Raw genomic sequence first — 16,003 nt, 5'->3', positions numbered from 1 at the left:
TTATTGGAGAAAGCTGTGTGGGTTAAAGGTGATGGGGTGGGGGAGGATGCCATGCATCATAGCATCTGGAGTTTCTAGGATCAGATGGACATATGGTCAGAAATTCTTCAGTGGGGGTCTTCTCTGGTTGTCCAATGGCTAAGACTCCATGCTTCCAAAGCAGGAGGCCTGAGTTTGATCCCTGGTCGGGGAACTAGATCCCACCTGCCGCAACTAAGACCCAGCTCAGTCAATAAGTTTTTTTTTTTAATGAAATACTTCATTGGCAGTGTCATTGCCTAAACTGGGACCCCTGCGATGAAAACCAGGTTTAGCCAAGATAAAAGCAACCATTTCTGGAGGTTCACTTAGTGGACATTGATCGACAAGATCAATCTGCATGTGGCTGGTGGAGTTTAAATGGTTTCTCCCTGAAGGGTCATGGTCTTGAGAGAAGGCTATGTCCTCCAAGGAATATAGCGGAAGAATCTGCTGGGATTACACATTACAGTGGCAAATCACAGTTGGTGTTTACTGCCGAGTAGATGACACTCCTGTTAATCCCAGACTTCCCTTTGCCTTATTTGGGGTCGTGTTTGTGGGGTTACATTTGGACACTTCATTCCTAGCTAGCAGAGCAGCTTCCTGTTTTGTTTTTTTGTGTGCAAAATTGGAAACTGACAGCCCGATGTGGCTTTCTCTCCGTGTCTCCTGTAGGGAGGCTGCGAGGATGCAGCCTCAGTCGGCTGCTGGCTGGAGCGACCCCAGTGAGGGCGGCTGTCCATCCTCGTACGTGAGCCATTGCTTCCTGGCATCCTAGCATCTCCTTCCTGAAAGGGTGGGTGAAGGGTGTTTTGTAGGAATATGTCATCAGTAGGTGGGCTTCCGTCTATGGGGTCACACAGAGTCGGACACGAGTGGGGTGACTTAGCAGCAGCAGCAGAACACTCTCAGCCCCTGGAACCTCATTGTCCCTCAGACAGCAGTGAGGGACCCCTTGGCTACAGTATCATTTATACGTGTTGAAGTGACATAATGGAGTCCTAGCTTTTGGCCAGGAAGGTATGGATGTATGTGAGTGACTTTAAAAAAAGAAGCACAGCCTGTGATGTTGATTGATCCAGACAGGCCATTGGTAAAGAGTTACTAAGCATCCATTATGTATAAGGCATTTGTACTCGTTTCCTGTGGCCATGTAACAAATCACCGCAAACTAACTGGCTTCCTACAACAGAATTTATTCTCCCACGTTCTGGAAGCCTGAAGTCTGAAATCAAGGCAAAATCTTCTGAGAAGGACACCTCGAATCAGGTTTGAAGGATAAGCAGGAGTTTGGGAAAGATCTAAAGGTCATTCTAAGCAAAAAGAACAGGATGGTGCTTTAAGCGAAGGTACAGAATGGGTGGGTGGATGGATTGTCAGAAGAAGAGGTGGTACAGACCGGCTGAGACCAGACCACGCATGGGTTTGTGCATCCCTGAACTTTGTGCAGGGGGACTGTGAGTCACTGAGGATTGTAGCAGAGGAAAAACACGATCACATTTGTGCCGTGCAAAGTGAGTTCTGACACCAGTGATCACATACACCGAGGCGGGGGAGGGAATTGAGCAGGGAGACCAACATGGCAGAACAGCTTCCACCTGCAAACTTTAGCCCTGTGAACTCCAAGTCCCCTGGATGGTTCGTTCACACGAAACTATCTTTGTGAGGAGGAGAGGTCCGCAGACAAGGGAAAATAATTGGCACCAAAGGCCCAGACCCCACCACCCAGCAGACCCCCACCACCCAGCAGACCCCACCACCCAGCAAACCCCTACCAGCCAGCAACCCCCGCCACCCAGCAGACCCCTGCTTGGCAGATAGGCACGGTGTCCACGGCTCCTCCTGCGTTGCAGCTCAGCTGTCTGTGCTCTGACTTTGCCATCTTGAAACAACTGGAGGAGAAGGCTGAGTTTGTCATGACTCCCTTTGTTTTAAAACTAATACATCAGGAGGGGGAACGTACCTGAAGTTGGCTCAGTGTCCTCTAAGAGGAGAGAGAATTTAACCACTGTTGGCTCAGTGGCTGTCTGTCTTTCCTGAGACTCGAGCTTGAGTAATCCTGCCAACTCTCTGGTCAGGTTGGGCTGACCTCTACAAAGTTATCTTTTATCCAAGATACATTTCGGGCCAATGTATGCTGCTGCTGCTAAGTCACTTCAGTCATGTCCGACTCTGTGCGACCCCATAGACAGCAGCCCACCAGGCTTCGCCGTCCCTGGGATTCTCCAGGCAAGAGTGGGTTGCCATTTCCTTCTCCAATGCGTGAAAGTGAAAAGTGAAAGTGAAGCCGCTCAGTCGTTCTAACTCTTTGCGACCCCATGGACCACAGCCCACCAGGCTCCTCCGTCCATGGGATTTTCCAGGCAAGAGTACCGGAGTGGGGTGCCGTTGCTTTCTCCGTGGCCAATGTATACTCACTGTGTGAATCCTGAACGTTAGTCTGGCTTTGGCTTCTAACCAGTTCTTAGGCAAAAACTCATCTACAGAGGCAGATTCTGTTAGGCAACAAAAGCTTATATCACCTCTTTCATCACAACTTCTTAGTTTAGAAGAATTTCAGGAAACACTTTCAGCATCAGTTGGAGACTACTGTGACAGTTCAGGTGAGAAATGATGACAGCCTGAGTGAAGGCTGTGGCAGTGCAGCTACAGATGAGAGAACAAGTCAAGAATAGTTAAGCAATAACTGTACAGCCATGCTTAATATTTACTGAGCACTTTGTATGTGCCAGGCTGGGATAGCCTATGTATTATCTCATTCAACCTTTGCAACAACCCAGCTAGGGGTTATTATTTTCTCTGTTTTATACATGAGGAAGCAGGCTTAGCATCAAGTAGGTAATTTGCCCATTTTAAGTGGCAAAACTGGGATTTGAGCCCAGAAAATCCGACTTCAGAACTTGCATTTTATTTTTTTATAAATACTTGTTGTTTATTTATGGCTGCATCAGGTTTTAGTTGCAGCATGCAGTATCTTTGTTGTGGCATGTGGGATCTTTCGTTGCAGCTCGCAGACTTCTCTCTAGTTGCAGTACCTGGGCTTAGCTGCCCTGCGGCATGTGGGATCTTAGTTCCCTGACCAGGGATCGAACCCACCTCCCCTGCCTTGCAAGGCGGATTCTTAACCACTGGACCACCAGAGAAGTCCCCAGAATTTGCATTTTAAATCTCTGTCTTACTGTCTCAAACCAGGAGGATTTGGTAAGTTGTTGGATGTGGGGGTGGGGAAAGAAGAGTAAGAGGAAAGGTAGGGTGGTTCCAGATGAGGGAAACAGGCAGGCAGATGGAAGACGGGGCCCCTCATCAAGAAGCGGACACAGGGATGGGAATGGGTTTGGACAGAAGAATGGTGATTTGGCTGTTAGCCTGTTGATGGGGAACATCTGAGTAAGATGTCTGTTAAATGGTTGGGCGTTTAAAAAAAAGGGAGCTTTAGAGAGTGATTGAGGCTAAAGAAGATTTGAAGCAATCCGTTTCTAGGCAGCAGAGCAGTGTGTGGGCAGCAGGTGTGGGGGATATGTCGGTACTGAGATGTTCTAGAGAGGAAAATGAGCAGAGAAGACAATACGAGAATCTCAGGACCTGAAACACTTACGGGACCAGTGAAAGAAGAGCCCTTGGATGAAGAAATAGTCCACGGATGGTAGGAGCATGAGGAGAGAGTGTGTCATGGAAACCAGAGGAGGAGGAAGTGTGATGAAGGAGGAATGGTAGCAGTGTCTAATGAAACAGAGAAATCACGTAACGTGAGAACTGAAGGTTACCTTTGCGCTTGGCAGCTGCTGCTGCTGCTGCTGCTGCTGAGTCACTTCAGTCGTGTCCAACTCTGTGTGACCCCTTAGACGGAAGCCCACCAGGCTCCCCCGTCCCTGGGATTCTCCAGGCAAGAACACTGGAGTGGGTTGCCATTTCCTTCTCCAATGTGTGAAAGTGAAAAGTGAAAGTGAAGTCGCTCAGTCATATCCAACCCTTAGCGATCCCACGGACTGCAGCCTACCAGGCTTCTCCATCCATGGGATTTTCTAGGCAATAGTACTGGAGTGGCTTGCCGTTGCCTTCTCCGGCTTGGCAGCTAGTCAATGTAAAATCAGCTGTTACAATGCAGATTATTGCAACAGCTTTGGAAGGCACTACAGCAGTTTCTGGGCTTCCCAGGTGGCGCTAGTGGTAAAGAACAGCCTGGCAATACAGGAGACTTTAGAGATGCAGGTTCAGTCTCTGGGTTGAGAAGATCCCCTGGAGGAAGGCACGTACTCTTGCCTGGAGAATCCCATGACAGGAGCCTGGAGGGCTCCAGTCCATAGGGTCACACAGTCGGACATAACTAAAGTAAATGGGCATGCAGCACATCAGCTTCTTATAAAACTACACACTGCCCTACTGTATGATTCAGCAATTGTATTCCTTGGTATTTATCCAAATGAGATGAAGATTTACATATACACAAAAATATGCATATAGAGGTTTTTAATTGAAATATAGTTGACATATGTATCAGTATTGTGTTCGTTTTAGGTGAGCTATACAGTGATTTGACATTTACATACCTTATGAAATGATCACCACAATAAATCTAGTAACCATCTGTCCCCATACAAAACTATTACAATATTATCGATGATATTCCTTATGCTGTATATTACATCCCTGTGGCTTATTTACCCTTGGATGTTTATAGCAGCTTTATCCATCATTGTGAAAACTTGAAAGCAACCAAGATGTCTTTTAGTAAGTGAATAGATAAACTCTGGTACATCCCTACAATGGAATATTATTCAGCACTAAAAAAAAGTTATCAAGCCATGAAAAGACAGGGAGGAACCTTAAATGCACATTACCAAGTGAAAAGAGCCAGCCTGGAAAGGAGACATATTGTATGATTCCAACTATGTGACATTCTGGAAAAAGCAACACTTTATTAAAGACAGTAGAAGGATTCATGGTTGTCAGGGGTTGTGGGGGAGGGAGGGATGAATGGCGGAGCACTAATCCAATGAAGCTATTATTAATGTATGATACTGCCATGGTGGATATATGTCGTTGTACATTTGTGCAGACCCAAGGACCTGTGCAGCACAGAGTGAACGCTATACAAACCACTGGCTTTAGTTAATGAGTCAATATTGACTCATCAGTTATAACAAATATACCACACTCATACAAGATGTTAATAATAGGGGACACTATAGTGAGTTCGAGGGCCAGAGTGTGGGTTAAGAGCTATAAGGAAGCTCTTTATGCTTTCTGTTCAGTTTTTCTATAAACCTAAAACTGCTCTAAAAAGTAAAGTGTACTAAGTAAAATTGAAAGAAGGAAATGCAAAAGGAATTAAAAAAAGCAAAGGAAAGAAGAAGAGAAAGCTGTATACATTCTTGAAAGTGTAGCATGAACCCATAATTATGACTAATCCAATCCTGTGTATTTGAGTTCCAAGCTGTATACAAATCTGACCAGTCTCTCTTCTTACCAATATCTAGGGTTCCCATCACACATGCAAGTTACTGTCCAGTGTCTTTGGCATGATGTGAAAGTCCTTCCACAACCTGAGTTTTGCACTGTCACCTGTGATCTTTGCCTGTGTGTTATAAACTCCAGCTGCAGCGTCTCTGTTTATTTATATCTATATTTTTTAATTTTTATTTTGGCTGCACCAAGTCTTAGTTGCGGCAGGTGAGGTCTTCAGTTTTGGATGTTTGCAGCATGTGTGGTCTAGTTCCTCGACCAGGGATTGAACCCAGGGCCCCTGCATTGGGAGCGTGGAGTCTTAGCCACTGGATCACTGGGGAAGTCCTGAAGCAAGTCCCTTTGCTCCTCTTCCCTACACTTTCAGACGACTCTGCCTTTGCTCTTGGCTCTTTCCTCTGCCCATGCCCTCCTGCACTTCTCTCCCTAACAAAATCCTCTAGTCCTCCAAGACCCAGCTCAACTCTGACCTTCTCTGAAAGAACGTTCCTGACCTCCTTTCACCCCAGCACACCAGGCAGGAAAGCTCTCTTGCTGAGTTTCCGGAGTTCTTTGTGACTGTCTCTTCAATAAATGCTTCATACACCACAGAATCGACAACCACAGCATGGGGGATGGTTTAGCAAGAAAACTGGGGGTAGAAAGAAGCCAGATCAAAGCAAGTTGGAGTGGGTAAGAGCTGTCATATGGATACATGGCAGGTAGACTACTCTCTGAGGTTGGTTTTACTGTCATTTGGTATTGATTGTGTAGGGTTACCTTTAGCATTTGTGGTTTTACCCAACAGAGGTTGAGGACAGTGAGAAGAAAATTCTGGGGGTGGCTATGGTGCCATCCAGTGCTGACACACCTCTGTCACTTGAGATTGGTAATTCTTAGGGTCCCAGGAGCTGCTGTCCTCTATTTGATGAGGAAGAGAAAGGGAAGAATGAATCCACCCCCCATTTGTTATCTCTTGGAGGTTTTGCAGCCATACCCTGCTTAATCTTTGCGGAAAGGAAAAAGGAAAAAGTCAACCCCCAAAAAAGCAAAACAAAAAACTAGTTGACTTAGTTGGCACCTCCTCTATTTCTTGTGGGATCCACAGACTCCTGAAGACCATTTAATACTTAGGAAAAGCAATTGATTATTAGCTTTTCTAGCATCTGTTGAACAGACATTAAAGGCTAACTATGTTCTGGGAGAAGGCAATGGCAAGCCACTCCAGTACTCTTGCCTTGAAAATCCCATGGATGGAGGAGCCTGGTAGGCTGCAGTCCATGGGGTCGCTAAGGGTCGGACACGACTGAGCGACTTCACTTTCACTTTTCACTTTCACACATTGGAGAAGGAAATGGCAACCCACTCCAGTGTTCTTGCCTGGAGAATCCCAGGGACAGGGGAGCCTGGTGGGCTTCCGTCTGTGGGGTCACACAGAGTCGGACATGACTGAAGTGACTTAGCAGCATGTTCTGGGAACTATGCTAGGCACTGGAGATACAAGATAAACAAAATAGGGTTTCTGCCTTCAAGGAGTTCAGTGTAACCAGGAAGACCAACCTTGAGCCATGCCAGCAAATTACAGAGTGAGGGGAGCTCAGGTCTTAGTCACTAGGGCTACTATTACAAAGTACTGTAGACTGGATGGCTTCAATGGCAAGAATTTATTTCTTCGTAGTTCTTAAGGCTGGAAGCCCCTGATCAAAGTCCAGCAGAGTTTGGTTCTGATAAGGATCTTCCTGGCTTGCAGATGACTGCTTTTTTTGCTCTCCTTACATGGCGTTTCCTATGAGCATGCTTGGAGGCAGAGGTGCAGGTATGAAAAGAGAGAGGCGGGGGAAAGAGTAAACATGGAGACTTTTTGGTGTCTCTCCTTGTAAGGACACTAATCCTATCAGATCAGGGCCCTACCCTTAGAACCTCATTTTACCTTGCTTATGTTTGTGATTCATGGGGTTGCGGAGAGTCAGACTCGACTGAGCGACTGAACTGAACTGAACTGAACTGACTGATGCTTGTGTTCAGTCGTTAAGTCATTTCTGACTCTTTGCGACCCCGTGGACTGTAGTCCACCAGGCTCCTCTGCCCATGGGATTTTCCAGGCAAAAATGCTGGAGTGGGTTGCCATTTCCTCCTCCAGGGGAATCTTTCCTGACCCAGGGATTGAACCCATGTCTCCTGCGTGTCCTGCATTGACAGGAGGATTCTTTAGCACTGAGCCACCTGGGAAGTCCTGTTTTACCTTAATTGCCTCCTAACGGCTCTATTTCCAAATATAGTCACACTAAGGGTTAGGGCTTCAGTACATTAATTTGGGGGTGACACAATTCAGCCCATAGCAGGGCTTACAGAAAACTGTAGGAGAACAGATCAGCAAGTGATCATCTTGTCGCAGGGGAGACGGAGCAGCAGAAGGCTCGCAAGTGGATGACATTGCATCTGGATTGTGGGGCATTTGCTATGCTATGTGAGTGCCCAGCCCCAACTTGGCAGCTCTGGTGATCTAGCAGCACCAGACAACCAAAAAGCAATTATCGTTGCCCTATGTAAAAAGCAGAGGTTTCTACATCACAAGCCCCTGTCAGTCACATCTTTATTCAGTGGTGTATCCTTGTACCGCCGGTAGTATTTTGACATTTGTCAGTAGCTTTTCTTGATGGTGGGGTATGTCATAGGTTTCCTGAATAGTATCCAGATGTCACTCATCTTTCATTGTGACAACCTACCTATGCTTCCTGAGGAGGTGATTACTTGAAAAATCCAGTAAATGTGAGATTCAGAAGAGAATAGTTACTGTACGTGAGATGTTCTCAGGAAATCAGCATAATTGTTCCTTAGCTGTGATGGGCTTGCTCAAGACTCGCATCTCCGCCCCTGCCTTTTGCAGACAGCACGTGTGCACACCAGGCTCATGAGCACCCGGTGTTGTCCCGTCCTCATCAGCAGTGTTGTATGGAGGGTCCCTGACTCTGGAGTCAGCTTTCTTGGAAGGAAACGTCCCAGGACCTCTGAACCGCTCCTCACTTTGAACTTCTGTCACATTCGGTGTACAGCTCTCAGCTGGCATCTGGCCTTTTGGGCCATAATCAAGACTGATCAGGGCCAGATGACGGGTTTCTTCAAAGTAGGGAGCGAGTCACATGCATCTGTGTCCTAAGCTCATTGGTCCTCCAGTAGTCGTTGCAGTAACCCAGCAGTGATCACTTTTGGCCAAACTAGTATAAAGGTCTTGCATGAAAAATAGGAATATCTTTCTACTGGCATTTGGTCTCCCCAGGGGATTAATTTTCGCTGCAGCACACCAGCCATGGTCGCTGGCTATTCTCCTGCCCTTGTATAAGCCGAACACTGGCCAAAGCAGAATCAGCCCCCTGCCCGTAGGAGCTGCTACCCTCGGGGAAATGGGGGCAGGGCTTTGGGCAGAAGGAGTGTTCAGAGGGTTCTTGTTGACAGTCATTTTCCCATCTCCAGGACCAACAATTCTGGCTTTAGAGATGAGGGGGGAAAATAGTAATATTAACACAAGTCAATCTCAACCCCCTCTTCCTTTCTGTGATCACTCAAGTTGGGAAGTTGGTTTTCTGCTGCTTCAACAAGTGGTCTGGAAGATGCACCTGCGACGTGGAGGGCCATTGACAGCCCTTGAAAGAGCTCCTTGTCTTCTCCCTTCCCCTTTGCCTGCAGAGACTCTGTTCAGAGGGGGATTTCTGAGACAAACTATCAGTTCACAAACACTGGGAACAGTTTCTCAACCAGCCCCTAGTCTCCTGTGCTGCTGCGGTCCCTGTGTTGGAACCCTCTGCCTAAAGGGCTGGGTTGAGAGAGTCTCTGGGTCTCTGCTGTTCCCACAAAGTGAACCTTTCCCTAACTGCTGTCCTAAAGGCAGTTCCTTACAGATTCAACTCTTCTCGTATCCCCTCTCCTTTACAACCTGTGCATTCATCTCTCTTTTACTGCTGAAAGAATGCAGACTTCGTTTCTCTGTCGTCTGAACATCATTGACAAGCATTTCACCCATCTGTGAATTATTCCCTGACTCTTTGATCAGAGCAGTGTTATGGGTCCTCTGCTGGCAGGAGGGAGCAGTCCAACAAAATCTGAAGACCCAGGACTTTCAGAAGCTGTGGTGGGCAGACTAGGAAGCCACAAAACATTGCGAGCTAGATGGATGTCCTGGTACGCTTTTCTTTTCGATGTGATGTGGCCAGTGCTGGCTGAGGAAGCTCAAGGGGAAAAGGCAGCGAGCATTGTAACGTAAATCACTGCGGACCCTTGGGCGTGACAGTGCTAGGAAGCTAATGATCTCCAAGAAAGAGCTGACTGTGATTTTTCCAGGAACAGAACACGATGTAGAACGGGGAGGACAGACCCCCCCAGATGTGAGTACAATCTCTTCTCAACGCAGGGTTTGGACCAGTAGCAGCAAAGAGAGTTATCTTAACTGATGGTGCTCTCTAACCAGAGTGCCTGTGGACCATCTCTGGGGGGGCTGTGGGTAATGCCTGGCTGGGACTTTTGTGTGCAGATTTCTTCTAAAATATTTTTGCCTTGTTAGGAGACTGAATGCAGTAGCTTTGAGATATCGGTACCAGGGGACCTTGTTATAAATTTTCAAGAAAGCCCCATAGACCTTTTGCTATAAAAAGAAAACGGATCGCGTCACAGACCAAGCAGCTGTGTGGTCCCCTGGCATTTGATGAGAGACAAAAGCACTGACGAATTGGAAAGCAACAGAAAATGGGGTAGTGGGCCGGGAGGAAGGAGATAAATCTTAGGAAGCTAAATTCCTTTCTCAATTCATGATGCTCACTGCATATTTATGACTGTGCATTTATTTCCTTTCTGCTTAAAGAACTGGCAGCTTGTTTGCATTTAAGTTTTCTCTCCTGTGTAAAATGCTGTGAAAGTGACAAAGAGAGATGTGATTGATAGACTTGGGGCAGAAATTCCTCGCCGCCAGCAATGGGAAGTGTCTTGGATAATAGGTGGTCTATTTGGGAGCGAAAGCTCACATTTAATGAGGGAATGGGGCTGTACAGCCTGGGTACCCAACAGGTAGGCAGTAACTCTTTGATTGCAGACTGCTCACCATCCGTCTATATTCCTCTGCCCTTCCTACTCACTGCTGGGGGTCCGACATCATCTTTACCCCCTTGCCAGCCCAGTCACTTCTGCCTGGTCTGATCTGTCAGTTCAGAGGTGTCAGAGGAAAGGAGAGTATCCCCTCACTGCAGAAGCATGGGGATCATTGTTCTGGAAGAGAGGTCGGGACACCGAAGGTGTCTGGCAATGATCATGCGAGAGGTGGAGAGGAAAATGAGCCCAGGGTGGAAGTCACAAAGGAAGACTCAGCCACTTTGATCCCTCCCTCAGCCCCTCTCTGCTGTGTGTCAATGAAAATGCAGGTGAATGCTGGAGGTCCTTTCAGTGAGGCGATTACTGGATTTAAATTGAGTGTGAACTTGAGATCCCCAAGGTATGTGGGTGCATCCCTGTGGGATACAGGGACGGTGCTGACAGCACAGTAGAAACCAGGAACCTGGAATTCTGTTCCTGCTTTTGCAGGCAGTTTTCTGTGCCCCTCTGGTGGTGGTGGTAGGGGGATCCAAAATTCCATGAGAGACCTGTCCTAGAGGCACCCTCAGCCTCAGGCAGGCTGTGTGTTGGCTGTGGTGGAGGGGGTGGGTTGGGGTGGGGGCATTTCATTCTTAAGTAGCTGCCATTGAATTTTTCTTTTTTTAATAAATGACATTTCTACTTGGCCAACATTTTCTCAGAAAGGTAGTGTCTCTCCCTCTTTAAAAAAAAAAAAAAGGAATAGTGACGTGTGCTGAATTTGTAAAGCGTTCTTTACCAAAGGTAATCACGGGCTATCTCAGTAGCTTGCAACCATGGCAATCCGTGTACCTCAGCTTTTGTCTCAGTGTCTGCGAGGCAGAATTTATTGCATGGGACAGAAGGGAGGGAGGGAGCGGCTGTTAGCATAGACAGGCCCGCTGACCCGTGCTTCCGTTGCTGGGGAGACCGGACGGCACTGCTGTAACCTCAGCTGATGGCCTGCAAGGAGGTCTCTATCCACAGGAGTTATTAGCTGCGGAGTGAAGTGGTGAAATTGTAGCCATGATGATAATATTTGTATGAACTGGGAATTGTACTCGAGACTCTCGAATGCTCGTCACAGGAGAGGTTTGGGAAGGTGAGGGTGGCCTTGTAGGTCGTCTGCACAGAAATGAGTGAGTCAGTGAAGAAGAATGTGGTTGTGAAACAAGAGCATTTAGGCAGCCAGAGCTAATTGTCTGCGTTTTCATGCCATTGGGTCCTGGAGTGCTTCCGCAGGGTTGGGGCAGACAGAGCAGAAGCTCCATGTAATTGGTGTGAAGACAGCACGCTTTACCTGAATAAAGAGACAGCGCGCACAGTATCCTGAGTTGACAAAAGCCACTGAAAGCACTCCCAGACAGGGCGACCTTCTGGGAAGCATAAAGCCCAAGCTTCGGTCTTTCAGGGCAACCCTGGGAATTTCCAAAGACTTTTCCAGCTCCATTTCTGTTTTTCATCTCAACTTTATTCTTTCTTTGGCTTATTCATTCAACAAAGATTTCAGGTTCATCCCAGAGATTTCTGACCATGGCGGAGGGAAGGGGTCTCCTGCTTGTACCTTCTCCAGGTTTGTTGCACTTCTGATGAGCCTGGTGATCAGAACAGCATGGGTTTGTGAGGGTTCCTTCTGCCTCTTTCCAGGCTTTTTTTTTTTTTTTTTTGATGCCTTGCTTCGTGACCTTTGGGATCTTAGTTCCCAGGCCAGGAATTGAACCTGAGCCCTTGAAAGTGAAAGCATAGAGTCTTGACTATTAGACCACAAGGGAACTCCCTTTCCTTGCTATTCTTTACCCACACTTTGGTCAACAGATGGATGATGGAAATTTGGTCATTTGCAAGCTGAGCAGGGGCTTTGCAGGTGGCGCTAGTGGTAAAGAACCTGCTTGCCAATGCAGGAGATATAAGAGATTCAGGTTCGATCCCTGGATTAGGAAGATCCCCTGGAGGAGGGCATAGCAACCCACGCCAGTATTCTTGCCTGGAGAATCCTCATGAACAGAGGAGCCTGGCAGGCTATAGTCCAGAGGGTCATAAAGAGTCGGACACAATGGGTGATTTAGCACAGCACAGCACAAGCTGAGCGGGGATAAGAATAACCTTTCTGAAGTTGTACTAGTCACATTTGACCAATGATTTCACATAATAAAATACTGTCTTTAGTCCCCACAGTCCTGTTGTTCTCCCAGCCACCTGGAGTGTTTGGTGACATGGCCCACCTGGATGTTAAGGTGAGGGAGAATCAGAGCCAATTCCTTACTCTTTAGAGATTGAGAGGAGCGTGGGGTTTGCCTGGAAACCACTGTAAAGAATGTCTGTACCTTCTGGGTCTTCAAAATTAGAATGTGTGGTAGGGCCTTATGCTACAATATTTTCTTTCCATAGCCCATGTTGGTATTTTTAATAAGTACATTTGAAGACAAAAAGAGGCTCTTACTTTCTGCTGTCCTGGTAGGAATGGATCACAGAGTCTTAAGCATCCTTTGGCCCCCAAAACCTTCACCTTTGACATAGTACCAGTGGTTTTGGTTTGCTCTAATAGTGGCCCAGGGCTCCCAGGAGGAGTCAGTCTTTAAAATTCTGTTCATTTGGCATTTGGTGGAAAGATCAGTTTCAGTTTACCGCTAGTACTACCCCCACATCAGTGCTCTGAGCGCACAAACCTGTGGGCGGTTTGTGTTGGCACAACCCCTCCCTAGAGTAACTGTGCATGCTAAGTCACTTCAGTTGTGTCTGACTCTTTGTGACCCCATGGACTGTAGCCCACCAGGCTTGTCTGTCCATGGGATTCTCCAGGCAAGAATAGTGGAGTGGGTTGCCATACTGTCCTCCAAGGGATTGTCCCAGCCCAGGGATCGAACCTGAATCTCTTACGTCTCCTGCGTTGGCAAACAGGTTCTTTACCACTAGCACCCCCTGGGAAGCCCCAGTAGTAACTGTTCAGTTCAGTTCAGTTCAGTTCAGTCTCTCAGTCATGTCCGACTCTTTGCGACCCCATGAATCACAGCATGCCAGGCCTCCCTGTCCATCACCAACTCCCGGAGTTCACTCAAACTCATGTCCACAGAGTTGGTGATGCCATCCAGCCATCTCATTCTCTGTCGCCCCCTTCTCCTCCTGTCCCCAATCTTTCCCAGCATCAGAGTCTTTTCCAGTGAGTCAACTCTTCACATGAGGTGGCCAAAGTATTGGAGTTTCAGCTTCAGCATCAGTCCTTCCAATGAACACCCAGGATTGATCTCCTTTAGAATGGACTGGGTGGATCTCCTTGCAGTCCAAGGGACTCTCAAGAGTCTTCTCCAACACCACAGTTCAGAAGCATCAATTCTTCGGCGATCAGCTTTCTTCACAGTCCAACTCTCACATCCATACATGACCACGGGAAGAACCATAGCCTTGACTAGACGGACCTTTGTTGGCAAAGTAACGTCTCTGCTTTTTAAAATATGCTGTCAAGGTTGGTCATAACTTTCCTTCCAAGGAGTAAGCATCTTTTAATTTCATGGCTGCAATCAGCATCCACAGTAGCATCCGTTTATTGCAGCAGTTATTGGCCAGGGGGTGGCCCGGGCCTGCTCCCAGCTCTCCAGCTGTTCCAGAACTCAGGAACGTGCACTCTGAACAGTGAGAAAGGATGAAGATAGAGAATGGCAGGAAATGCTGGGAGAAGGTCCATGGATATAATCCTGTCCTCAGGGTCTCTGTGGGCTGTGGTCCATGGGCACCCAACCAGCCAGGGGAATAGGCATGTTGGCCTTGGTGAACCCACAGAGCACAGTCCAGAGGGCCCTTTGTGGTCACACTCAGTGTAGTTACCTGCAGAGGGTGAGCCTGGAAACCAGGCTACATTCAGGGGATTTCATCGGGTCTCTGAGACCCTCTGTTTTCTGCAGAGCAGACCTTGCAGTTCTAGCCCTAGTGGTCAGGAGGCAGTAGGGGGTGGGGGTGGGGGATGAGGGGTAGGGTGGTTCAGCACCCTCTTTGCCTTCCACTTGCAAGTTCAGGGTTTGCTCTGCAGAGGGTGCTTCCTGAGTGTCCTGTCTCCACTAGTTCCCCTCCCCAGCAGCAAGCAATCAACAGATTCCCTAAAATCAGGGTGGGGATATGTGGCCTGTCCCAGGTGCTGAGTGGCGCTGATGGCAGCTTTGTTCTGTAACCCCCAGGTCCCGAAGATGGCATAGTGACGAAGTCACCTTCTGATGATCAGAGCGTCTTTACCCGAGGGTGCCTGCCTGGGCCCGTGATGTCGTGTTGAGCTGAAGGAACTTGTCTACCACTTCCCCGAAAACGTCTTTCTCTCCTAATTCATGAGCCAGCAGGATGCGGTCGCCGCGCTTTCAGAACGTCTGCTCATAGCTGCGTACAAAGGCCAGACGGAGAATGTGGTTCAGCTCATCAACAAGGGTGCCAAGGTAGCAGTTACCAAGGTAACGAGAGAGTAAACACTTCAGCCATTCCCTGGGGAAAAGCCCATGTCTTAACCATGGTCCGTAAAACTGTTGTGTTTGGTTCACAGTCTTCAAAGAACTGACTGTCTTTTTCCCCCCAGTGATGGAGGTTTGGGGAGAAAGAAGAAGGATTAAAAATGCTTTCATTGCTGTCTTTCAAATGGAGTCACTTGTAATTAGCATTTGACCCTCTTTAAAATCACAGCAGTCCGTGGGGTTGCAGAGTCAGATACAAGAGTGACTGGGGGGCACACACAGCACAGAATCACAGAGTGGCTTTTTCTCACTTCTTTAGCCAAATAGACAAGAGATCTCTCTGGAGAATTTGGGGCACAGAAATTGACTGGGTAGAGTGTTTACATGTGAATGACATTAAGCCTCTTGGGAAGGTTTGTGGGTGGGTCAGCCACTCCAACCTTGTTGGTCCCGTCTGAACAATGATGGGCTTGGACCAGGTGACCCTCAACCTCTTTGGACTGATTTCACTCAGGTCAGTGATATGTGTAGCAAGCTTTGGAGGGCATTCCTGACCCCTCAACAACAGAGGACACACAGGCCCAGGGGCAGCTTTGTAGCAAAACTGAGGTCAGGCCAATTCTGCCTAGTAGGGTGACAGGTGCAAATCCATGGACGACATAATACTGATGGCAAAACTTAGTATTGCTCTGACCACTCTATAGAACCTCTTAGAAGAGGTTCTCTTTGCACACCCACTTTAGGGATGAGGAAACTGAGGCACAGAAAGATCGCAGTAACTTCAAGGCCCAGGGGCCCCCACCTGCTGATTGGCAGAACTGCAGCTTGGACCCCGTCATGGCTCCAAAGCCCCCTGCTCCAGACCACCCAGAGAGAGACAGAGTTTCTCTGGAGAGAGGCAGAGTTTCATTTTTCAAACAGTAATGTCTGTTAACCTCTGACCTCCTGTGGCAAAGATTAGCCAGCTCACATTTTCAGCTACTCATGTGCAGTCTCCGTATTTCATGCTTCTGACGTGT

The 16,003-nt window shown here is 47.7% G+C and overlaps 1 protein-coding gene across 4 annotated transcripts in view; it reads left to right on the top strand.

Annotated features, from left to right (window-relative positions):
- Positions 1–16,003, top strand: part of ANKRD6 (ankyrin repeat domain 6) — a 183,114-nt gene that overhangs the window by 108,735 nt on the left and 58,376 nt on the right. For all 4 annotated transcript variants that reach the window (XM_055433191.2, XM_055433192.2, XM_055433194.2 and 1 more), the window contains exon 2: positions 14,724–14,987. In XM_055433191.2, coding sequence (XP_055289166.2) covers positions 14,868–14,987 — 120 coding nt within the window. In that variant the 5' untranslated portion in view covers positions 14,724–14,867. The remainder of the gene's footprint in view (positions 1–14,723; positions 14,988–16,003) is intronic.

This window comes from Moschus berezovskii, chromosome 10, assembly GCF_049115385.1.
Source record: "Moschus berezovskii isolate FMDL1 chromosome 10, NW_MosBer_1.0, whole genome shotgun sequence".
In the NCBI taxonomy this organism is placed as follows: Eukaryota; Metazoa; Chordata; class Mammalia; order Artiodactyla; family Moschidae; genus Moschus; species Moschus berezovskii.
The sequence above is the reverse complement of the archived record's forward strand: the minus strand, read 5'-3'. Positions and strand labels throughout refer to the sequence as shown.